Genomic DNA, 26,654 nt, shown 5'->3' on the forward strand with positions numbered 1-26,654 from the left:
GTCATACAACATCAAACCCTCTTTTGTCAAGCTCAGACAAAGGATAATATGTATGTAAATTTGAAACAAAACACAGCATTAACCGTATGATTTATCAGCTAACTGTGACGTCTCAACACAATCTCATAGCAAAATAACTATTTCGACATAATTTGTATGATTTTAGATGATCTGAATTCGTACATTTCAGTACGATTTGCTTTCGCTCCAGTTATGTAAGGGCTAGGGGCGGTGTTTAAGGGGAAGTTCACCCCAAAATCAACTCTGTGTGATTTTCTTCTCACCCACACGACGTTAAACATGTTTAGAGAACTTCCGGCGTCTTCGGAGCACAAATGAAGATATTTTGGTGACATCCGAGAGATTTCCAGGCCGCCTCATAGACATCATGGTGTCAGTTTTTTGCCAAGGACCAGAAAAGTACTAAAAGCATCATTAAATTGGTCCATTTGCTCATAGTGGCTCAGTTGAATGTCTTTGAAGCGACCAGACTGCTTTATGTGCGAAAAACAAACCAAAATACAGACTTCTTTATATTCTCCTCTGTCTTGTCAGTGTATGGCGCGTGTTCACGAAAGCACTTCTTCTTTGTCTTCCTCTTGGACAAGAGCACTGACGCATGCGTCTTAGGTTTGCCTTTATTGGATGCTGGCACTCTGACTCCTAACGTGGAAGTCATATAGGAGAATATATCGATTCAAGTCAGTAATTTGGTTTGTTTTTCACACATAAAGCATTCTCGACGCTTCAAAAAAATTCAACTGAGCCACTATGAGCAGATAGACCAATTTAATGATGCCTTTAGTACTTTTCTGGACCTTGGCAAAAACTAACACCATGTTGTCTATGAGGATATCTTTATTTGTGCTCTGAAGACGCCGGAAGTTCTCTAAACATGTTTAACGTCATGTGGGTTAGAAAAAAATCACACAATCACCCTTCCCCTTTAAGGGTGGGGCTTCAGTATTGCTTTTTTCCTAGTAATCGTACATTTTGGTACAATTCCCCACATACGAATTCATAGGAATAAGCCACCGCGTAAAATACTGTAGTTATGAATTCTCATTGGCATGTATCTCCACTCTCATAGTGATATTTGTGCAGAGTAGCTTTAGCACTGCCAAAAGCATGTGACTCATGAAGGTCCATTTAGGAATATGTCCATTGAGAGTCCATTGACCACATACCAAATCCCCTGGTTAATAAGATCTGCCATCCAAACTGTCAAATCCATGAAACACTCTTTGCAGTAGCAGCTGACGGGAACCCTATACCCCAGCACACACACATCATTAGCTTTATAAAATGAACAATCAGCTCGAATGAAACTCTAGGGAATATAAAGCTCACTGGATATCTGATTTAGACAGATGGGAAGCACTGTATTGTATACTAGGCAAGTAAAGACATAAGGAATGAGATGGTAGAGGAACAGAAAGTTCAGTTTCAACTTTTTTCTCAAACAAAACGATTTAGTTTTGTTTTTAACGATTTTAATTTTCAATAAGAAAAGAAATGTGGGATATCTTTAATGTCTTCTAAACTGCACTGAGATCAAATCTTTTGCATAAGTTTGTGATCTTAGATCTTCTAAGATGACTGAAATCTGACATACGGCATGTCAGATTTATCAGATCTGCAATCAAAATCTATGTTATTGAAGAATTCTATCTTGATTTAAACATTTTTTTATTTCTACATTTGTCTCGTTTAAAAAACGTTTAGATGAAACTTAAGAAAGCTGTCAAAAAAATATTTCATCTCATGGCCGAAAGAAAACAATGAGAATTCTGCTAAGCTAAAGTGCGTCATTTACGTATGTACTTTTTCTATCAGCGTACACATAATAAAAAATGTATAAATAATAAAATAAATAAAACTTTACAAATTTACTTTTTAATTTGCAGCAAAGTCGTGTTGTTCGCAAACATTTCTGACACATAAGTCTGATTCAGAACATGATTTATATACTTTGTTTTAAAATATATATATATATATATATATATATATATATATATCTGTATTAAATAGCTAAATGACACTGTCGACCTGTCCAAAGGCCTGGATGCTTTTTCTGGAACTCATCACAGAAGAACAAAACAATGTTTCTCCAATCATCACATATTTCTCTTCAAAACTGCTGACATCAGCCACTGTTTACAATGCAAAGAAAGAATTCCCCCGTGAAAGCATTTTCCCTGTGATCATCACGCTTTTTGTTGGCCCAACAATGGAAATATTCAATAACAGTGGAACGGACAAATCTCCAGCAGGGCTTAAATGTATCCACCCCAAACCAGACTATTGATAACAGTGCGATTATGGCTTTGTGTCAGGCATCCGTACGGCTGAGATCATATCTGATCATAAATGCTGTGTCGACTCTTTGATGCATGAGGAATCAGTCAGCGCTGCTATGTAACAGAATAACACACGACACGAGAGGTCTGAGTTTACGTAGGACGAATGCATATGGTGATGCAGCTTTGTTTCATTGATTTATTGAACATTCATTCATAAATATTTTATGAAATGAAATTTTGTGTGATTAAAGAATTCAGTATCAGAGCATGTTTGGTACTTTATAATTTGCATTCATCAGAGTAAAAAGCAACTTTTAAATATGAATGAATTGATATATAAATGCATACGATTGTTTATGAGAGGTTATAAGGATAATGCTTTATTTTCCTTTTGTTATAAAATGCCTTTTTTTGTATTTTATACAGTATGTATGCATTGCCAAACCAAGACTTTTCAAACCATGAATGAATATACACTGCATTAATATATATATATATATATATATATATATACATATATAAACATATATATACATATATATACATATTTATCTATACAGTTTCACTTCAGCCAAATATTTGGCTTCTAGTAGCACTTAATTAAAAATTATGACCACTTTTAAGCTTACCATGGTACTTATACGGTCAATAAAGAGCATATATAGTTAAAAAAGGCATAAATATTACTTTGAGTATAGCAGGATGCTTTAACAATGCTGTCATTTTCTTATAGTATATATAAATATAGTTAAACTGTGTTTATGACTGCTAATTGTTTCTCAATATCAAACTAAACAAGCAATTTGGTTTGGAAAATTAAATAAAAAACATTTTATTAAAAAGATTTGTATTAGTTTTCCAGCTCCAGCCTCCCTTACGATCTACGTTGATCTGTGCGTACCAAAGATCAGCCATCAGTATAAAAAAATGCTTATCTCCATGAAGACGACCATCATACAGAGCGGTTCTCCTTGACATTGACTCAAACACTAAATATGTATGCAGAAATGCAAGCAAACCTGCTGTGGTCATTTGTAAGTGTCAGTGGACTCTATGATACGAGAGCTGTTTTGATAGAGAGTGAAGATGAATGACCTCATGCCTCTTGTGTCTGAATGCATGCATGTGTCATCGCAATGAGGTCATTTAGATGCTCTCATAGCCGCTTTCCTTTTGCTATGCCATTATTGTCTGTTTGATCTTGTTTTATCCCTCTCTTTACCTTCCGCTTCTTGTTCTTTACCACTAATGCAGTAGTTGAAATAAAGGATACAGTATGGGATTATTATACCCCGAGTTAAGTCTTTTCCTCAAGCCGATCTTCACTGCAGACACTATGGCAAAAATGTTCACTTGCTTCAAGCCTAACCCAAAGTTTCGAGCAAATATTTTGAGTGCAATGAAAGTGAAAATACTCAACGTGTTTGTTTCATTTATTGTCAAGTGGAGTAGAATTTTCAACCAATGAATTTTGCTTGTGGGTGGAGCCACCGTGTCTGAAACCATGAAACAAGAACCCAGCGGCTTACAATGTCTCACTTATTGCTTGTTAAAGAGATGTGATCGGGAAAGAATGGTCATATTATACGCATTCGGCCTTCCTCTGACTACATGGATGACGTGGTTTGTGCTGGTCTCATTGTGTACTTTGTGATCCCACCCTGGATTTGTGGAATGGGGGGGAGTGAGGCACCTTTAAAGGGATAGTATTCCCAAAAATGAAAATTCTGTCATCATTTAATCACCCTCATGTGATTTCATAACTGTATAAATACTTTGTTCTGATGAACACAGAGAAAGATATTTGGTAGAAGTTTAGCCATTTTCAGTTCTGGGACATCATTGACTACCATAGTAGGAAACATTAAATGGAAGTCAAAAGTGCCCGAGAACTGTTTATTTTCTTAAATTCCTCAAAATATTAAATTTTGTGTTCAACAATGGTAGTGGATGTCGTCCCAGAACTGTACATTGCTAACATTTTCCATTAAATGAGTAAATTAAGACAGAATATTGGGGTAATACTATCTCTTTCAGGTCCCTGATATGTGCCAGGTCTGGTTTAGCAGAAAAGAGTCACGTATGATAGAGATTTTTAGAGAAATTAAGCTCTATAAAGAAGACAGGCTTATCAGACATCCCTCCGCAACCTGATCATCAATTCTGATGTAAGGTTGCTGCATTAAATGTAAAAGTACAATCAAATTGGTGTTAAAAAGCAAGTTCAATTTGCTATTTTACATCTTTAAATTTCAATCATGTTATCTTTATAAGTTACAGCAACTCCCAATTGGTCAACATGTAAAAAGTAAGTCTGAATGTAAAATATGAAAGGTAAAAATGTAACCCGAAAAGCCAGTTTGATTGCAGTTAGCCACATTTTTTTTCCAACATGTCTGAAATAGCCGGCCATGGGCGCAAAACAAGCTGCATTTTCCAAAATAATGTGCTCCATCAGATTTTGCCGATAGTGTTTTCAATAACCAAATATTAACCATAATATACAGTATACTATAATATAACCAAATATAATTTCATGGTAGCCCTGAGATGTTAAAATGTTGACTTCTGCAGTGATTTTTAATCACCATACACAAACATACGGTTGAAGAAGTAAAAAATGCATAATGGTTGGTGTTTGTCCTGCCCTGTGATTGGACAGCTAGGTAAAAAGTGTCCCCCCCCCCAAAAAACAAAAGAAACACAATGCGTCACCGTTGAGCGTAGAATATAACAGCTATTTTCAAAAGCATGGCCTCTGCCATTGCAAACATTCGAACCGAAAACCACTGTGGCCTCAGGAAAACGTTTTCATGGCATAAGATGAGCTTCTCTCCCACACAACTCAATACACCCCAACGTTAGTTAGTCTATGTAAATAAAAATGGTAAATACAACTCAGTCTCGCATAATTATATGGCTTTAGAAACTAACTCTTCAAATTCTTCTTTGTTCTACAATAATGGCAAAGTGTCTGTGACATCATATTCCTTTAAGGGTTTATAGGTGAGAGGTGTGGACAGCTGAAATGGACATGAATCTGTCAGTACTCTTCTCTTCTGTTTGTGCAGTCTATATCCACACACATCAGCATCAGAATCACCTCCGGTCAGCTCATATCGCACACGGGCTACATTAGCATCACAAAACACCGAACACTTGTACCACAGGAGGTGACATGAATGCAGGAAGGGGGCAATCGCGCTGGGGCATCTGTCATTGAGATCTTTAAATGATTCTCGACAGGCGTGAGACAGAGGAGGACAAATCTGAAAGAGAGCTGTTTACATGCTAACTACATGTTTTCAACATCCCATGTCACTGAGTTGTAGTACAACCATGACACTACATTTGTTGACACAGTTTGGAAAAATTGTGTGAAATGTCAACTTAAATATTATTTATCATTTGTTTACAACATAATAATAAAGTTATAGTTACCTTTATTAAATAGATCCTCATTTTTCCACGCAAATTGAGTTGCTCCTCCTCTAAACATATATGCACAGACCAGTTTAAACTGGTGTGTTAGATGTTTCAAAAGCTGAAATAAATGTGTTCATGAATGATGCTTGTTGTTTTAAAGACACCATTGCTGGGCTGAGGATCACCAGTTCCCAGCAAGTTTGCCTGGGTCAGTGCGGGCAAATGAAGAACTAAAGTGTTAATGGGAACAGCATGAGACTCAAAAATGTTTAATATTCTGATCTTTTGGCATTAAAATGGGTTTTGGTTATGTAAGTGCTTTTAAGAGGTGATGGACACCGGCATACACATGTATTTTCATCCCTCACAGCCTCATTTTCATTTGCACAGAGGTAAATATGCCGTCTATGGTCTATTGTTTGACATCTAGTGTGGGGGCCAAGGACACAGACAATGCATGTCTATGCTATCCACCAGACATATCTCAGAATTATGACCACATATCTCCTGATAATAAAATTTGGCAGGCAATTTTAACAAGACATCCCAACTCATAAAAATGCATATTTGTGAAAAAAGATTTGGTGGTGACTTGGACAACACCCATTGTTTACTGCATTCTGCAATAAAACGCAACAGATCTCACCTGATAGGACTTCTGGAGTTCAAATTCTAAAAGCATCTTGTTTTAACAATAAGAGCTTAACTTCATATCAATATGCCCAGGAGGTAAGGCTCGTGTAGTTTTCAGGTTATACCTGACTTTGACAGTAATATATGTGTGGATGATCTTGGCTGCGGGGCCTGATGGGACTTCTGCCTGTCTGAATAAACATCAAGCGTGTCATCGCAGGCTTATATCATAAACAGCACACCTGATCTCCTTTTCCTCACAGAGACGATCCACATTCATAAAGCATTTTAAAGCACCTGCGGCTACTGCCCACCCTGTGCTGGTCCTCACCGGCAGGCATGTTGAAGAATTCGTACATTTATTTGACCCTTTCACACTAAACTGGTGTGACTGACGCTAGTTTGCTAAAGAAAAATGTATGATGATGAAATCATAGATTTTCTTATAAACTTTAGTATACTGTATACTTTACACGCGTCTGGCTTTACTGTGAATGATTCTTCACTGCATGTCTATGTCACTGAGATAAGGCCCAGCAGAATGACTAACATAATTATAACATTAATTCAGTGTTTACTTTCTTTCCACTAATCCTTTTGTTTTTTTTAGCACTTTTGTATATTAGAAAAATAACCGTCTTGCTTGATACATTTTGTCTTCATGCCAAAAGCCTTACCTTATAAGTTTAGCTCTTGTACCAAACACCTCCAATAGGAGGCATTCAAAGCTAATATTGTAAAACATCCCCTCCAGACATTTTGCAAGATGTAAACAGCGCAGGTCCAGAACAGAACAAAGGTCCTGTTTCATATTTTTTAATTTCACAACTCTTAAAGCTGGTTTGACATTTTGCATTTGCTAGAAAGAAAATTGTATGTTTGTTGTATATTTCTCCAACTGTAACAAAGCGGAAACATTACGTGCTTCCGTACCAGTGTTGTTTACATCTTAAAAAATGGTCTATAGTTTATTTATTAAAACAATCACAACACGCAATAAACACACATCTGTATATGTTAGAAATCTAATATTAAATAACATATTAAATATACAGTATGTTAAATAATAGGCCTAAGTAAAATATATATTAAAGTATAAATTAAAGAATCATAAATTATGAAACAATAACTGTCTATTTATAGTGTCTAAAACATTAGTATTTTTAGATAAACTTCTGTATAACCAGGAACTTTCCAGGAGTACTTGAAGGTCACATACTGTATGAAATGGTAATACTGTCTCCTAATATCCCTTAAGTTTTAAAGGTCATTTGGGAATGTCCTTGATAAATGTAACTACCCAATACTCAAAACAAAGTACTAGAAACATTTACATAATAGTTTGTAGAAGAACCATTGTTTCTTACTTTTTATAATCTAAAGATCCTTTTTCCACCACAAAGGAAATGTTGTGGAATGTTTATGGTCCAGACAAAAAATGGTTCTTTCCTGGCATTGTGAAGCGCCTTTTGTATAAGTGCATGTGAAGATCACACACACGGCACTTGCTAAAAAGAAAATACACTCTTTTTATCTTGAATACACAACACAGATTACATGTGGAGTTGTTTGATCTGCACGTTCACAGCTCCATTTAACAGTTGCGGCTTATTTAAAAATGAAAGTAAACGTAAACGGGAGTGAGTGATTGTATGTATTTATCAACTGAATGCACCACCGACCAGCAGATTATTTACAACAATTTATGAAAATAGTTGAAATTATGGAAATCCTTGCGCTATAGGTTAATCCGGCATTTCTAAAGAAGTGAGAACTTCAAAACAATGTTCTGAAACACGAGAGAAGAACCAACACCAGTAAACAACCATTGTAAGTATTTCACATATCAAAATAATTTACAAACTTATACGATTCTCAAAGATACATAACATTTTTTAAATCCTCCCTGTTGTCCTCTTTAAAACATGTACCTGTATATGTCTCTTTCTTTGTGACCTTCCATCCAACTCAGATTCTGTTTGATCAATATCACCTTATCTGCACAAACCACAAGCCGAAACTGAACATGAGAGCAGTCAAAACACAAACATGCAGGAAAACACTGTGCATACAATGATGTCATTTAATAATGAAATAATGAAGAAGGTCTCTCGACATCACCAAGCCTCCGACAACGTTTTAAGAGATTAGTGCACATGTTGCATTATTTATGAGCTTTATATGCGCCATGACTTCTAACACCAACGGAATTAGTCGCTTTTAGCAACTTGTTATACAATAACGTTTAAAAAAATGGCAGCGGTCAATAATTGGTGTGTTTTATGTCTGGAAGACTTCAGGTTCCTTTCGAACACTTTCTGTGTTGTGGATCACCCTTAGAATCAAATCAGAAATAGGTTTGGTGGTTGTGAGAGAATTCTTCTGCAGATCTGGGAGCACGACAACAAGACACAGAGAGGCATCAAGCTTTTGAACTTATTTATTTCAGGTGAGACACGTCTTTATATAGTGCACAGTAAGACACCTGTTATAACCAAAATAAGGTATAGAAAACATGTCAGACAAAGAATGTTTAGTTTAGAAATAAATCCCCTTCCTCCACATTTAGCCAGCTGCCGCTCAGCGAGCAGTAAAACCACACATAGGCTACAGTTATTCATTCATTTATGTGGGTTTATTAATCTAGAAAATGAATCGAACGATGTCGTAGAATAAAACGTGAAAATATTTTTTCCACTTTCAGGCGATTTACCAAAAAAGTCGTTCAAAAAACCCAAAGACTTTGGAGCGAAGGAACAGGAAATCCTAAAATGCTATCTCGCTTTGGGTTTTGCATACAAAAATACATCATCTGCTCGGCTATAGTGATAGTGATGCTGAATGCATTAACGATATGAACAGAGAGCCCTATGAAAGAGAGCGTTTTTGATTCCTCTTTAGTCGATTCTCATGACACTATTAACTAAATATCAAACCAGAAACACAGAGTCACCAATGAGAAGTGTGAAATATAGAATTTGATCCATTTCTGAAAGAAGAAGAAAAACACTGAAAACCTTAGATGTTGTGTTTTCTTCTGCTTGTTTGTCACAGATGAGCATTAATGCAAAGTGGCTTAAGTCAAAAAGCAAACAGTAGTTGGTACAAGAAACAGTACAGAGGGGACAAAAGAAGACATGTGGCCAAAAGGCGTGTTATTATGACACATTTCTTCATAATATGTACAGTTAGCTGTGATATAAACTGTATAAATGTTTTTATGATATCATTTTGGTCATATACCTGAGACTAACGGCACAATTACAGTCTTGTAGACAAAGTAAAAGTCCACAAGGAAAATATGTCTTTATGAAATCAACACAGTTTAGGAGTAAGCATTTCTAAACTGTTCTTTAATATAAAGGTGCTACAAAGGATTTGGGTTCCCCATAGAACCATTCAGTCACAATTTCTTATAAGATCCATTTATTTCTCATTTTGAATAATCTTAAGAACCCATTTCCATATAAGACCCTTTTGTAAAACAGATTTGCATGTTAAAGGTTCTTCATGGAGCCATTCAATCAAAAATGGTTCTTTTATGGTTTTATATCTGGAAATATTGCATGACAGTTTATTTAGTGTCTGTCATGGTTTGTAAATGTCAACGAATCTACATTTCAACATTTACATCACTTACGTCTTTACTTTTCATTAGAAGTTGAATCAAATTTAACATTGATTCATAATCCTTCTAAAACAATGTCAAATATGTCATTTTAATATAAATTATATTCAAATCGTTCTTCCTTGTTGAGCTTGTGTGTTTATCTCCTGAACCTATCATATCTGCACTTCAGCAACACTTCATTTGTTTACTTCTTTTTAAAAAGTCATAGTTTTATATTTCACTTCCTTCATTGGGCTCTTATATGGGTATTCATTTGGCAGACACTTTTTTCTAAAGTGACTTACAAGTAGGAGAGCATATACACATTTTATAAACACGCTAAACGTTATCGTTTACACAGTTTACAAGACCACTAGGAGGAGACTACTAGGAGGATTAAAGGAGTAAGCAAGGGAGAGAATGAAAAACAAGGATTTTTATAAACAGACAGACAGACAGTTATTGGTTAGTGTAATGAGGTGTAGGACACAGCAGGATCCATTTTCAGCTTTATTTGGAACAATCAAACAGGCGAGGTAAATCGGGGACAGACAGAACAACGGAGATAAATCCCAGAGCCGAAGTGAGTCACAGGCAGGGGTCAAGACAGGCAGAGAGCAATCAGAGGTAGATATAACAATCCGGGTCGAGGCAGGTAGCAGAAGAATCAGAAGTCGATATACACAATCCAAGGTCGATAACAGAATCGCAAACACAATGACTAAACCGCTCAGAAATTGTATGCCAGGGCAATGCAATACTTAGTGATGAACAGGGTAAGCAGGGTTTATATGGATGGGTGTGGATTAGATGCAGGTGTGCATGCAATCAGTCCCAGGTGAATGGCATGATGGGATGTTGAGTTTGAGCCGGTTAATATACTGGCGAGTTTGTCCTACAGTGATGGAGAGGAAGCCTGCTCTGTAACAGTTAGTCAAAGAAATGCGGAACAGGTATGTTTTGAGCTGTTTACTTCATAAAGTCTTCTGTATTTCAGATCTTCTATTTTCATATTTACATAATGTAAATAATGAAAATACTAACCCGGTGCAGGTCCTCAAAATAAAAGGTATATTTGTTCCCTAATTTGCTTATTTATTATGTTTCTAAACAGCATCAACAACGCAAAAAATGCGAGTGTGGCGAACTGGATCGTCGTCACTAGCCGCCACATTGGACTGGCAAACAACTACGATGCGTCCAGACGAGCTGAGCTAAGGAAGTGATGTGCTGGTGGTCTGGGTGGTTCACAGCCTCAGAGCAGCGTGAGCATTCAACACGAGGCAGAAGAAAGCTTCAGTTGTCTTTTCAATGTCTCTTCGTAGTTTTGGTTGGATGTGAAGGTTCTAAATTTTATATTAAACAGTTACTTCAAGTTATTTTTATGCCATGTTAAAAACATTTATATACTTTATATTATTTAAAGCACAATTCTTTTTAAGATTATTTTGGATAAGACTATATCAAATATATCAACTACATTTAATGTACAGAATATTCTTACATTTAAATGTACAGAATATTCTGTGTCACACCTAAAAGAATCAGATTCAACCAGGCATTTCGTTCTTTTTTATTTGTTTATTTGGAAAACAAACATAAGTAGTATTTATCAACAATGTAGTTTTCACAGCAACATTATAGTTAAAGAAAAACTAAATGAGACAGATGTATTTGACAGACTTTTAATCTTTACATTGGGAGTAAGGGTATGAAACATTTGTGAAGATAAAGACAAGAGTGAAGAACCTACACCAGGAAACAAACACTCTTAATATTTCAATCCAAATAACTTATTTCCCCTACTTGTCACGGTTCTCGAGTGGTGAGACAAGGACAGAGGACCCAGTTGCAGACAGCGGTTAACATATATTTAATAAATAATAAAACAGACTCACGTGGGGGCAACATAACAAAACATGGATACAATAACATGACAGGACTAAGACTAACTACACTGAAACAAAACTTAAATTAACTCTTTGACATAAACTACATATGACTAAACTAACACAACACTGGAACTCACCACACAAATCACAATGAACCAGCACAAGACAGAAGACACAAGGGCATTAAATAAGGGACCAAATCAAGAGGGGAACAGGTGTAGGGCACGAATCAATAACGAGGAGACGAGAGGATGGGAACAGAGACAAGACCGGAGAGAGCGTATGGAAGGCCATAAGAACAATACTTGCCTCTCTCCACATTAAACATAAGGTTCTGTCATGATCCTGCCACTAAACCAAGAGAAACATGACATGATGTGGCAGAATCATGACACTACTATGGGAGTAAATGAAGGACGAGATCTGTGGGTTACTGCCATTTTTCTAAATATCTTCCTTTGTGATTATCAGAGAAAAGAAATGTGTACAGGTTTGGAACAGTCCGAGGGTGAGTAAATGATGACAGGATCATCTTTTCTGGGTGAGCTGTCCCTTTAAGATGCAGAAATAAATGTAATTTCACTCTGATATGAGCTCCTGACCTTATGATATTTATAAATCACACATGAAACAAAACATAACTAACATAACAGAATAATGAGTTCGAATGACTCAAACACAATCAACACACTACTTTACCATCATGATGTAGTGACGAAATGATCACAAAAAATATTTTTTTAATGAAATGAAAACCAAGGAATTAAAAAGGAACAATATCTATCTATCGCAGGATATGACAGACAATTCTCAATCATATCTGCTGCAAATGAAGTTGCGTCTCTCAGTTTCAGGAAGGCTGATCCAGCGATGATCTCCTCCAGACTGAACCGCTCCAGATCTCATCACAGTATCACAGTTCTTCACTGCTGTTTCATTCCCTTCAGCCCATTTCTCATAGCACACCATCTCTCCGCTTACCCAGTACCAAGTGTCCAGTATGCAGGAGTGACGTAACCCCAGCCAGACCTCTGCAGTAGAAGGGTCTTTAACCACTTTTTTCACCCAGCGCCAAATCTCCTCTGAATCAACTGAAACCAGATCAACGTGATTCTGTCTGCAGTGTATCAGAGCATCAGTCCAACTCAGATTCTGTTTGATCAATATCAGCTTATCTGCACACAGAACAGACATAACATGTAGATGTGCATGATAGCAGTCAAAACACAAACATGCAGGGAAATATTGTAGATAAACTGAGATCATTTGAATAATTAAGGAACTTTTTTCATCAATGGAGTGATGGTGAGGAAAGGATTTGGGAACAGATTGGCAAGTGATCCACACAAGACCTAAACCTGGGTCACATTAAATCACATTTCTTTCTAAAGAAAAGCTTGTTACAGATGTTTTATATTATTATAAAACTGAAAGGAAACACTGTGGATGAACTTCATATCATACGGATAATGAAGAACTGATAGACTATTATGACTCACCTTCATGACATACAAAGGTCTGAGAGTAACCACAACCAGCATCATTCCATTGACCCTTTGCAGGCATTTGGACCTCTGTACAATCTACAGAAGAATCATGATAATTATTCGGTTCATTAGACTTCCAGTCTCTGAAGGCGGAGTCACTGTTATCTGACCACTCCCACGAGTCTCTGAACAGACCAATCCAGACATGTGTCTCTTTATTATTAATGATGTTCTCAATCTGTTGATTCTCATTCTGGTTCCTCACACTGATCAGATCAGTTTGATTCTGTCTGCAAGAACTCTGAGCTTCTCTCCATGTCACTGAGTCTTTAATGATGTATCCTTTACTGCTGTCTGTTAAAGAAAGAAGTTTAATAAACTTTATCGACACACGTGTCGGTCGGTCACAGGAAAATTATTCTTTCAAACATAAATTTCTATGTTGTTTCTGATTCGTAGCAGTGGTGTTTATTATTGTTCTTATGTCAAATTTACACGATCATGTTTTGTTAGGTGAAGGTTTGCTGTCACTCACAATTGTAGCAGATGAAACTCCACTTCTTATCACAGTCCTCATGATGCCATGTTCCATTTTTCATAACAGTACAGTTTTCTTTATAGTTTTCCAGATGTCCTTTCTCCCAGTTCGTATAGTTCACAGGATCACCCAGAGACCACTTCCATTTATGTATACTTGTATTCTTCAGTCCAATCCAGACGTGCACCTGAGTGTTATTCACAGTCTTCTTCAGCTCTTTCATGTCATTCATGTTGTTGACTGTGGCCAGATCTGTGTACTTCTCTCTGCAGTATCTCTGAGCTTCAGTCCAGTTCATCGTCATGTTTATATAGTGATAACGGTGCTGAATGCATTCAGATAATGAACAGAGAGCTGAAAGAGAGTGTTTGATGCTTTATTCAAACATAATGGCATTATAAACTAAACATAAAACCAGAAACACAAACTCACCGATGAGAAGAAGCCTGAAATATAGAGTTTGATCCATTTCTGAGAAAGAAAGACATTGAAGACAATGAACTCTCAGGTATTAAGCATCTTCAGTTTTGTTTATTAGTTTTATACATTCAATTCAAATAAACATCATTTCTGTTCCACTTTTCACAATTTTGATTTGTTACAAAGACATTTTATTGTAAATACATATTGCACAAACAGCTAGCAAAAATATGACAAAAATACCTAAATAAATTGGTTTAAAAAACATGGAATGTAGCAGATAGTTTTGCATAAGATGTGCATTTAGATACAGTATGGGGCCAAACAAGAAATAATGATATATAAAATACGAACATATAGTTATAAATATGTATATATATATATGTATATATATAAATGTAAGTCTGAAAATATGGTTATAAGTCTGAATATATCAATTTTAATCCAAATATATAATTATGAATCCTGAATATATAAATGTAAATCTGAAGATAAAATTGTGAACCCTAAATATGTAAATGTATATCCGAGTATAATAAATTTGAAGATATAAATGTAAATCTGAATATACAGTTTTTCTGTGGTCTCCATTCACAACCATTCACAACCTAAGTTAATGTTAGTCAGTATTGTGCTTGGCCCTACGTGCCCGTATGAACTCCAAGCAATGTCCTGATGAGACGGCACATGGTCTCCTGTGAAATCTCCTCTCAGACCTGGATCAGAGCATAAGTGAGCTCCTGGGCAGTCTATGGTGCTACTTAATGGCTTTGGATACATGAGATCCCAGAGGTTCTCAACTGGATTTAGGTCTGGGGAACGTGAGGGGCGAGTCAATGTCATCAATGCCTTCATCATCCAGAAACAGCCTAGAGACTCTGGCCACATAAAGTCAAGTCAAGTCAGCTTTATTTATATAGCGCTTTTTACAATTTTCCTTGTTACAAAGCAGCTGTACAAGAAAACATTGACTATAAGTAAAACATAAAAGGTTATGGAAGTCAAAACACAGGTCAAATATCAGACACACAATAAATTCCTATATGCAGAGTTAATTAAATAAGACTATCAAATTCTAGCAGCCCCCCCGGCCAGGCAAACAGTGCAAAACAGTATGCAAACGGTGGCGAGGAACCCAAAACTCCATTGGAGGAGAAAAAAAACCTCAGAAGGAGACCAGGCCTAACCAGGGGATTCCAGTACCCCTCTGTCAAAAACTGCTGCCTCTGCATAAGCTCGACAGTGCTTGCACAACAAGGCAAAAATAAAAACAAATTTAGATTTAAAATTATCATTAATAATCTAATAGCGACTGAAGTTTTGTAGAGTCGCCACGTCCTTCGTCCAGCATTTGTCAGGTCTGAGAATGGATTGCGCCCTGCCCGCTCCGGTGACCTTGGACTGCGTCCTGCCCGCTCTGGTAACCTTGGAACAATGAGACAAGACTGGCTGAGAGTAGAGTACTGTTCTGCACTCTTTTGTTATTGGAAGTGTCCCTGGTTCCGGTTGATCTAACTAGTGCAGCCTAGATCTTTGAAATATATATATTATGATAGTGTAGTGTATGCAAGATTAAAAAGATGCGTCTTTAGTCTAGATTTAAACTGACAGAGTGTGTCTGCCTCCCGGACAGTGCAGGGAAGACAGTCAGGTATTATCATGCACCAGGAAGGCTCTGCACTGCAGCAGCATAAGATCTGACAATAGAGTTGAGGATTTCATCCCAGTATTTCATAGCACGTGGTGGTCTGTAAGACCCTCTGAGAATGGTCCTCCCCAGACCACCCTTGTTGTTGCCTCTCCAGTGTATTTATTTGCACCAAAACAAGTGAAAATGGTTCACAATGACTTATGCTTACTTACCGGGTTGATTGATAGTCCTGAGGGTTAACTGACTTGGTGTTGAGCTGTGATGATCCGGTGTTCACTTAATTTTTTTGAGCAGCGTATTTATATTTATATCAGATTTTATATAATTATTTCCTGTTTGCCCTAATGCAGTAATAACTGTAAATATTATTTTCTGTAGGATTGTAATACTGTTATATATTTTTAAGAAAGTATAAGTGTCTTAAAAGATCACCAAAAAAGTAATTTAGTAAATCTATAATGTTAAGTGTTACAACTCATAACTTCAACAAACATTGACACTGTCCATATGAAATCAACACAGTTATATAGGAGTAAGCAGCAGATTTATAAACTCCAGTAATGTCTAGTAAATAAATCTGGAAATGGCTTGTTGACAATAAATGTGTGAACGTGTCCATATGGTGCGACGGCAAAAATTAAGGGAAAAATTTATGATTTCTCCTTTTTTTTATTAATAATATAAATTAAAACATTTTTACCCATTTGTTTTCTAAAACTTTGCTATGTCACGCCATAGGACATAGGTGTGGTATATTCGTCAATTGCCCAAATAATATTTCAAATTTAGTTTAGAGTCTGTCATGGTTTGTAAACACTGCCTTTCTTTCTTCTGTAAGACTTCACCAATTCTTTATCGAACATTAAATGAAAATCTTTATCTATAAACAGTATGATTTCAATAGAAATTAAAATGTAATTTGTTCTTACTTGTTGTGAGCTTGCGTGTTCCTCCCTTGAGTCTGCTGTTTCTCTGTCTGTATGTTGTGATACAGCCCCTCAGCTTCTCTCTTCATTTGGTTACTTCTTTTAAAACAAAACCGATTTTCATATTTCACTTCCTTCTTTTGGTTCTTTGTTCAGGTGAGATCTTATTTGCATATTGTTTTGTGTTTCATCCTGTATCAGAAATATTTAGAGTTCCTGCTGTGAACTTTATTTTTATAATAAACAGAATTAAACAGGGCTGTGGTACCTGTGACTTTCTTTTAATGTGAAATTTACATTTTATTTGAAAATGTTTCTCTTCATGTTTATACATTTATTAAATTCTAGCGATATTCTAATCTTAACTACAGTAAGATTATTGAGAGTATTTAATGATAATTGGTTATGATTATTTAATGACAATATGCCACTTATAAATTCATACGCCTTTCAGATTTTCTTTAAATTATAAACTGTTCAAATGGGAACTCCTGTGCTTGAAGCCACAAATGCAACCCGTTTCTGAAACAGAATCCACTCTCATCATTTGTCCTTGTTGGCTGGTTAGTATAAAATCTCTGATTAACATGAAAAGATACAAATTACTTTCTCAAATATATGTTTTAAGATTGTCCGTGGATTAAAATCATTATAAAGATAGTATACATTAGGGTTCCCCTTCTGTCGGTCCCTCAACGTTGTGTCAAGAGACTGACTGGGGTTTGATCTTGAGAACCTATCATCTCCGAGATAAATTTAAAACGCCAATGGGCTTGGCGAATGGCACGCGCACGGCAGTCTCCGCCCCGTACATACGGGTATTAAAGGAAGATGGCGGCGGTCATTCATTTATCCTTTCTTCTTCGGAACCTGCGTGGCACATGTTGTCAAGCAAAATCGTCTCTGAGACTCACTTCAAACTGCTGGATTTACGACGAGGAGCAGTGGACTTCTCCCTTCTGAGCGGGATTCCCCATTGCGTTTCGGCAGCGAGCTACAGACCTAAAAGAGCAAATTTCTCTCGTCTGCGAGCACGTCTCGCAACTGTTTCCTTTGGTTGTGACAGACTCATCCCTTAGTCAGACGGTCATGAGACCTGCATCATATGCTTGGCAAGCATGCTGAGGGGAGTTTCGTTGATCCTGCATGTTCTGAGAATGGCTGGCGGCATTCTGGTGAATGTTGCCGCCACCCCATCTGCTTCCCAAGCGAGTTCGACTGCCGCTTGGGCGAGGTCAACCACTTTGGCGAGCAGCGGGGTGATTTGGAAGTACGTATGGAAGTTCCTCTGTCAGCTTTGGCTTCGCGGACCACCCATACCCCAGCACACTCCCCTGACTCGTCCCCGATGCGCGGCGGAAGACCGTACCATAACGGGCAGACCTCACAGAGGGGTGAGGACAAACTTTCTGTCATTGCATCGGACAGCTACCTTCTGGCATCAAATGCGGAAGATCTCTCTGAGCTCCTGCCTCCGAGCGGTCGAACTCAAGATGAGACTGATGCTGACATGTCAGCCATGCTTGCCCGGGCAGCCACGAGCCTCGGGTGGCACGTGCCCTCCCTGAGACGCTCGCGGCTGCACTAGTGGTTTCTGGGGTCGGAACGTAGTCAAAAGCCATGCTTTGCCCCGGTGCCATTTTTTCCGGAACTGCATGAGGAGCTCACTAGGTCCTGGAATAGAGGGCTCTGTAGCTATGACTTCCCTGGAGGGCGGGGCGGCCCAAGCCTACGTCAACTTCCCCCGGGTGGAGTGTGTGGTCGCAGGGCACCTGTGCCCACAAACAGCTGCCACCTGGGGGGAGTCGACCTAGGCTTCCGTCCAAGGCTTTTTCCGACACTCGTGTCGGGGGCTTGCAGTGCTGCAGTACAGGCCGCTTCTGCTCTCCACGCTATGGCGGTCCTCCAGGATTTTCAGGCTAAAACCCCTGAAGGACCTGGATGATGGGGGCTCCAGCCCAATTCGCATGAGCGAGTTACGCATTGCCACTGACTTCCCCAGGTGGAGTGTGCGATCGCAGGGCACCTGTGCCCGCAGACAGCTGCCACCTGGGGGGAGTCAACCTAGGCTTCCGTCCAAGACTTGTAGGCTCTTTTCGACACTCATGTCGTGGCTTGCAATGCCGCAGGACAGGCCGCTTCCGCTCTCCACGCTATGGCGGTTTTTCGGGCTAAAACCCTGAAGGTACTGGATGATGGGATCTCCGACCCAACTCGCATGAGCGAGTTACGCACTGCCACTGACCTCACTCTCTGGTGACGAAGGCCACGGCACATGCCTTGGGTCAGCCGATGTCAACTATGGTGGTCCAAGAGGGCATCCGTGGCTCATTCTCTACACCTTGGTGTGAGAAGAGAGTGCCCCAGTGCTTCTGGAGGACCTGTCCCTATGACCAAGATGTCCTCCGGGTTTTAAAGCCCGTACTTCAGCGTGCCCAATAAAGGGGGGGAGGGCTGCAGTCATGGTGGCACAGGACTCTATTAAGAGGGTGGGGGACCTTCAGGCATTCTCTGTGTCCCAAGGGTGCCTAGAGTTTCTCACGTTGTCCTGAGACCACGTCCCGGTCACATGCTCACGGTTCCCACCACTCCCTTCCGGGACCAGGTGGTGAACCTGTAGGCGCTCCCCTCTGGGGATGAAGACCCAACCTCCAATGTGTTGTGCCTTATAAGCCCTGAGCAGCTCTTGTCTGTTATGGGGGACAGCAACCGGGGAGGGCTGTCTCCAAACAGAGATTGGCGCACTGGATTGTGGATGCCATTACGGTAATACCAAGATCTCCCGTGCCTGCTGGCAGTGAGAGCCCACTCCACTCGGAGTATGGCCTCATCGTGGGCACTGGCACAGAGCGCCTCTCTGGCAGACATGTGTAACGCTGAGGGTTGGGCTATGCCCAGTACCTTCGCGAGGTTTTACAACCTCTGAGTGGAACCAGTGTCAGCCCATGTCCTGAGCGCTTCCGGTGTATAGGACAGGCACCTATTTTGGGCGTACACCTGCGAAAGCGTCTTCTCCCCTTTTCAGGTGAGTCAAGTGCATTTTCTAACATGTTGTTCAGTATTCGGCTCCGGACAGCACCTCGCTACTAGAGGCGTATGCCACTGTCCGTGATGACCGTCAGTACAGGCTTCTTAGTATGACCACTACTATTTTACTGGTAGATTACGTCTCGCTGTAGCACTCTTGTGATTTGCTAGTCTAGTCAGTTTAGCTCCGCTGGAGGTTGTGATACGGCTCAGCAGCGTAGTGTTTAGGTAGATCCCCAGTCTGTCTCTCAACACAACAAGAGACCGACTGAAAGGGAACGTCTTGGTTACGACTGTAACCTCCGTTATGTCTTCATGCCACAGGGCTTCGCCGAACCGCTGCAGCAACCGGGAGTTACCTCTCAGGTTCCTCAGCCCAAAGGGTGAATAAATGACCGCCGCCATCTTCATTTTATACCCGTATGTACGGGCTGAGACTGGTGTTCGCATGCATTTCGCCAAGGCCATTTGCGTTTTTAATTTATTTCTGAGATGATAGGTTCTCAAGATCAAACCCCAGTCAGTCTCTCAACAAAACTTTTCGTTCCCTCCATCAGGGAACGAAGGTTACAGTCATAATGGAGACGATTTGTAATTTGAGTTTGGCTTTCGATTGGTGCACATTGGACACTGTAAACCCAAATGTTCAAAATAATCAAACAGATTAAGTAACATAAACTTAATTTTATAAAATAATATTTTAAGTTCCTGAAACACTTTTTTACTTTTGAGTAAAGCATAATGATTATTTTTGATTAACTTGAAGATAATTCAACACAATTGGTCAAGATGGATTTCCATTTCCCAGCATGCTTTGTGTCAGACTGCATAAGGAGAGTACATTTTAAAATATGATAATTTCATATGTTTTTGGTAAAGTTAAAGATTTAGTGTTTAATGTTCACTTCACTTAGATATTTAGAAGAGTTTGACATGTATTCAGTTTTGTGGCTACTGTTGTTTAGAAGAGTGGTGCATGTGCTTAGAATCTGCAAACCTACATTTTACCTGTAACATGTGTTATGTTACTAGTGAGCAGTAATTGTGCTAATGCCAGTTCTGAGATTAGTCTCTTCTTGCTCATTTTGGATTGCATAAATCAAGGTGTGTGATTTATGCAAATTAAGACTAAGAAATATGCAAAATAACGAAAATGAAATAAATTAGTTTAGTTAACAATTTTGGTGTACTTATGAGTTTAAGTTCTGTCTACTTAATATCATAAAAAGTATACATTACATATTTAAGTCGCACTTGCTAAGATTTGGGAAGAACTTAAACTTAACAGTAATCAAAATTTGAAAGTTCTGCTTACTTAAACCAAGAACCTCTAAAACTCACAATATTTGAGTATTGACTAATCCGGGTTTACAAGAAATCATCAGCCTTTGTAGTTTATTATTACACATGAATTAAGAGTAATGCTCCAACATGAATTTTTGGGCTGTATGAGCTTTTAATATGATCACACTCACCTTACAGGAGCATGAGTCTCTGACACAAGCCATCGTTCCACACTGACACAGTCAGCCACAATCATACCAATTCCCAAAACATTATTTCCAGGTATTCTTAATGACTTTCGCCTGGTGGCACTTACTTCTGTGATTATGAAATTCTTCGAGAGGGTGGTTTTGCATCATATCAAGGTCAGTCTCCTCCTTACATTGGAACAGCATCAGTTTGCCTGCAAAAGAGAACAGGTCCACTCAAGATGCCATAGCCCTAGCTCTACACACATCATCTGAAACGCCAGGGGAGCTATGCCAAGTGCTGTTCATTGATTATATTTCAGTGTTAAATACTAAAATCCAAGACATTTAGGCTGTAAACTGGCTGATCTAGGTCTTTACACACACATTCTGCAGGATTATGGGTTCCCTAACCAACCGGTCTCAGACTGTGCAAAAATGGGCCATCATGTCTCCTTCCTTGCACACTCGGGGCTCTCCACAAGGGTGCATTTTGAGCCCCTTCCTGTTTTCTATTTTCAACATGGTTGTAGCCCACTGTAATACCATAGTCCCAAGTTTAAAATTTTGGGGAGCCCTCACCTCTGCTAACCTGTCCTGCGGCCTCATTTATAAAACCGTTGCATAAAAGCCGTTCGAAATAAGATTTTACAATTACTTCACAAAGTGCGTACGTGTGATTCATAGAACAAACGTACGCACAGAAGACGTGTGTATGCCTCTCCTTCAGATGTGACACCTATAGATCGCAAATGATCTTGAAATTGCTCGCAGCTGAACAGTTTCAGATCTCCACCTTTTAACGATGTCTAATGTAATGGAAATTTTCTAGTCTAGCTTCTTGATGAGTCTGTCTATATGTTTACGAAGTGTTTATCTATGTTTTCTTTAATTTTGTTATCATGTTTTTCTCTATACACGTCATACCACTCTGCCTTTGCCCTCGAGCAGAGGCCAAGATGTTCTGTTTGGAATAACGGGCATCACTTCTCGTAAACCAGCTCGAGACTCTGGCTAGGGGGCAAAGGGAGGGGGTTTCACGTTTTAATATATATACTCTGGATGCAGGAGGAAAGAGGGCCTTTTCTCTGCACCAGCTCATTGCTTATGATGCAGATTAAACGGCAATAAAATACTTTGCAAAGTACCTGATGTCTCTGTGTGTTGCATTTGTCAAAATTGACTCACCTTGATTAAGGAATGAGAAAAATCCACAACACTAATTAAAATAATTTGCATTTAAATAAGCGACTGTCAACACCCAGATCCTCTACGAGTGGCAAGAATTGTTTATATTTTCAAAAAATTATATTTGGATTTTTGTGTAAATATGAATTTGATCTTACTGTGTGTTCACACCAAGCGAGAATGAGGCATGATTTACATGTTAAGTCAATGCAAAGACGCGATAGACGCGCTTGCGGCGCGAATAGCACGAATGAGGCGGCGAGAATTGAGCGAATTGCGCGAATCTCGCGAATTGAGGGTTATTCGCGTGAGTTAAAAAATCAGAACTTTGGCGAAAATTCGCGCCGCGTTAACCAATCAGGAGCCTGCTCTAGTAGTAATGTGCTTATGACATAGCGAGCGGAGGCAGAAATCTGAAACAACAATGAAGGACTGCGCCTCTGAAGGACCCAGACACGGCGCCGAACGAGTCTATATGTCTATCTTCAGCCTTCCATAGCACATAATGCGCAGCTACCCTCTCAACAAAATTCATTTCCGCCATTTCGCAATAGACGGGAGCCGCCTGGCAGAAGCCCCTCCCATGACGCGAATTTCACGCGCGAATGAAGCGAGTAAAATCAAAATGTTCAAGCGTCCAACTACTCGCGAATAACGCGTTTTATTCGCCAGGTCACGCTTGATGTGAACACACAGTTAGAGTTTGCGTACGCAAAATCCACAGCAACATACTTGGAAAAATTCAAGTTTATGTTGTTGTGTGGCACAGTCATCTCTTCAATGTTTTAAGCAACAAGGTTTTGTTGGGTGGGCACAGTTTGCATTTCATCTTTTTTATTTAGAGCTCATCTTGATATTTATTAGTTTCTGTTCATTGTTAGCTCAGTGGTAAGAGCGTGGCGCCAAGGTTGTGGCAATGTCACAACAACGCCAAGGTTGTGACTTCGATCCCAGGGGATTTCACATACTTAGAAACAAATGTATAGGGTAATGCCATGTAAGTTGCTTTGGATAAAAGCATCTGCCAAATGCATAAATGTAAATGTTGGGCTGAGATGATCACGCTGTGACACAATCAGAGTGAAATAGGAGTAAGGGTACAGACAGTATATTAGTTACTTTCTTCGGTTGAACACAATTACAAATACTATTATATTAAATAGCCATCACGTTATCAACATTTCAAGAGTCATTTGGATTGCTATAATCATGGATGAACTTTTTAAAGCTTTGCCTGTTAAAATTGAAATGCATCCAGAATTATGGGGTCATTTTCATTTTCCAGGGAACTATTCCTTTAACTGTATGGGTCTGAGGGGTATAAAACAAAGCACACATTAAATTTAAGGGGAATGAAAGACGTGAAGGTGTCAGAATGTCTGAACAGAATCAGAATACTGTGTCATATATGGGAATTTTTAACAATAACAAACACAAAACATACACCTTCTCTCAGCGACTGATAATATCAGTATGTTAATTTATTTTTCCTTGAACTTCACAATGTTGCCTCACGGCTATTCAAATTTTCATAGTGTCTCAAAGCAGATAAAGCTATACATCATTCTTGCATCATTATTAATCAGTTGTCGTGTTGTGAATGGTGTGACCCAGAATGGTCAAGGTATGATTTTTCCTGTGACCCACACGAGCAGGACTGATGTATCAAGCAGTTTATTTCCAGACACACGTGTGAGAACATATGTTAATACAACAAACCATCAGAATTCAGAAATGCACTGAAATAAATCTTATCAGTGTGACAAATTGGCACATAGTCCTTTATATCAGCTCAGGAGATCATAAATTTGTCATCATTTAACCTTGAAGGGTTTTTAGATGCCTATATGGGCTTATGCAAAGACCTTAGTGGATTTTGGTCAGCATAACATCATGAGAATATTTGTATAAAACATATTTTAGAAAGTTTTAAAAGTGATATTCCTGTTAAACAAACTTGAAATATGAATAAAACCATCCATTATTCTCTATTCAAATTTGATCTCATTATATGTAATATTTTGTCTGTTTTACATTCTGATTCATATTTTCAGCATTATTTGCATGTATTGAATGCATTCATTCATTCATTTAACCTGAACCTTACTTTAGTTTTGATGTTATTGAACTGTGTACTGATGTTCTGCAAGTTAAACTGTAGGAATTGGAAAGGATAAGAAAATGATCAATCTACAAATAGACATCGAAAAAACATATAAGGGAGTCTTAATTATTTGAAATCCATAGAGCTTAAAATCACATTAATAAACAGTATTCTCACACAGTTTCAATACAATTGTTGCTTAAATAAAAGTGTTGTGTCCCAGCACTAGAAGATTCTTTATGAATACTGTACATTTATAATGACACGTTTTTATCAGCATCTTCACAATAGCTTCTCAATAACACAGTCCCCAGCTGGTCTGGACAGCCCTCCCTGACCCCACACTGCCCCAGACGAACAAAACAGGACTTATGTTGTGAACAATAGAATATGTATGTATCAAAACTAATAAATAGATTGCAAGGCTCAGCCTGGTACATCAGAAACAAAGGAGTGAATGAAAATAACGGCTTGATGTCATTGTTCTCTGAGCAGTGTGGGGTTCATGTGGTTATGTCTGTATGAATGAGATGGAGATCACAGAGCAGTCCTTGTCTCATACAGTGATGAGCCTCACAATCTGCTCTGTTTGACCCACACACACCCTCTACTGGACACAAACACTGAAACGCCGCTCTCAATAAAGTACCCTTAAGTCACCCTTAAACATATTGACTTAACCAGCAAACCTGATCTGCAGAAGCTGGTTGACCAAGGATGTATTGCTAATGAAACTACTCAATGCCCCAGTTGGACACATCAGCATCTAAAACACAACATTTGCAGGTCATTTTATTAGGACAGTCGGTTACAGTGTCACAATGAAATAATATCCATGGTTGAATTTAGTTTGCAATTTGGTTAAATTTTAGTCCTTATAAATGCAACTTTAACTATTTCTAAAGTGCATATTTTATAAAGAGCGTCGCAACCTCACATAAGGCAGTGAAACAGTCCCTGTATAGAGTGAATAATTGATTCTCGAACGATCGATATCCATTACTTCAGCACCACCGCCATGGACAGCACCAGGTAACGTGGGACGTAAGAAAGTGACCTCCGAAGGTACAGTTTGGGAAACACGCCCAAAAAAGTTATGAGGTGCACCATCGGGAAACACAGCCCTGATCTCCACTGGCGTGTTACAGCTGCACTTTGACGGCGTTTATACTAGTATGTTTTCCTTTAAAAATGCAAAACTCTACGGCCACAGTTTCGACCCCCAAAAATTTTGACTTTTGGAAACACTGGACACCCTGTTTTAGTTTGAAAACTCCAGGGTTGCGTTCTGTGTAAACGGACGAAATTGGAGGCTTTCTAATAGCAGGCGTGGTGCTCACATTCACTTACAGATTGGGTCGTCTGTATCATTCCGTTTGCTTCTTACATGTTTGCATTACAGTTACGCAAGAACCGTATGCTTTTAAATTGTGATCTCAGTACTGCAATGTCATCCGTCGATCGGTCTGCGTGGCACCGGATGAAATCAAACAAGCCAAATAACACACGAATATCCACACAAAGACGTCCTTGCTTTTCTTCACCCTCATGTTCATTTTGTACTGGCTAGTAACCAACTGTCATCAACAACTAACTTATGTATGCCAATAGAACTGTTTACATTTTTGTGCCTTTTGTTGTAACTAGAAACTTTGTATAAGAACCTATTATATTATTGCTCCTGTATGACATTTCACTTATTGCTCTCTGAACTCTCTGTAAATCGTAAAGCTTCTTCTAAATGACTCAATGTAAATGTAAATATGTGCGCATTCCCAGCGTGACTGAATGGATATGTCACATGTGTTTTCGGTAGTGTAGTGTAAACTCAGATTTTTGTAAAACACAAGTGGAAACGTCAGTATAAATGAGGATCGTTTTCGTTTTAAACTCTGTTTTCGTACGACAACAGGGTGATGTAAACAACTTAGTAACTTTGAATAAAAGTTATTGATTAAGTATCTTTGGATAGTAAGG

The 26,654-nt window shown here is 38.6% G+C and overlaps 1 protein-coding gene across 1 annotated transcript; it reads right to left on the reverse strand.

Moving 5' to 3' along the window:
• Nucleotides 1–11,559: 11,559 nt before the first annotated feature.
• LOC306890583 (C-type mannose receptor 2-like) lies at nucleotides 11,560–16,954 on the reverse strand. The gene is made up of 5 exons (XM_079450416.1): nucleotides 16,890–16,954; nucleotides 14,322–14,360; nucleotides 13,887–14,243; nucleotides 13,364–13,705; nucleotides 11,560–13,039 (listed from the first exon to the last, which is right to left on the reverse strand). Exons 2-5 carry the CDS (start codon nucleotides 14,356–14,358, stop codon nucleotides 12,675–12,677), a joined length of 1,101 nt encoding a protein of 366 aa, XP_079306542.1. The 5' UTR covers nucleotides 14,359–14,360; nucleotides 16,890–16,954; the 3' UTR covers nucleotides 11,560–12,674.
• Nucleotides 16,955–26,654: the final 9,700 nt, after the last annotated feature.

Source organism: Barbatula barbatula (assembly GCF_947034865.1).
Source record: "Barbatula barbatula genome assembly, chromosome: 25".
NCBI classification, from domain to species: domain Eukaryota; kingdom Metazoa; phylum Chordata; class Actinopteri; order Cypriniformes; family Nemacheilidae; genus Barbatula; species Barbatula barbatula.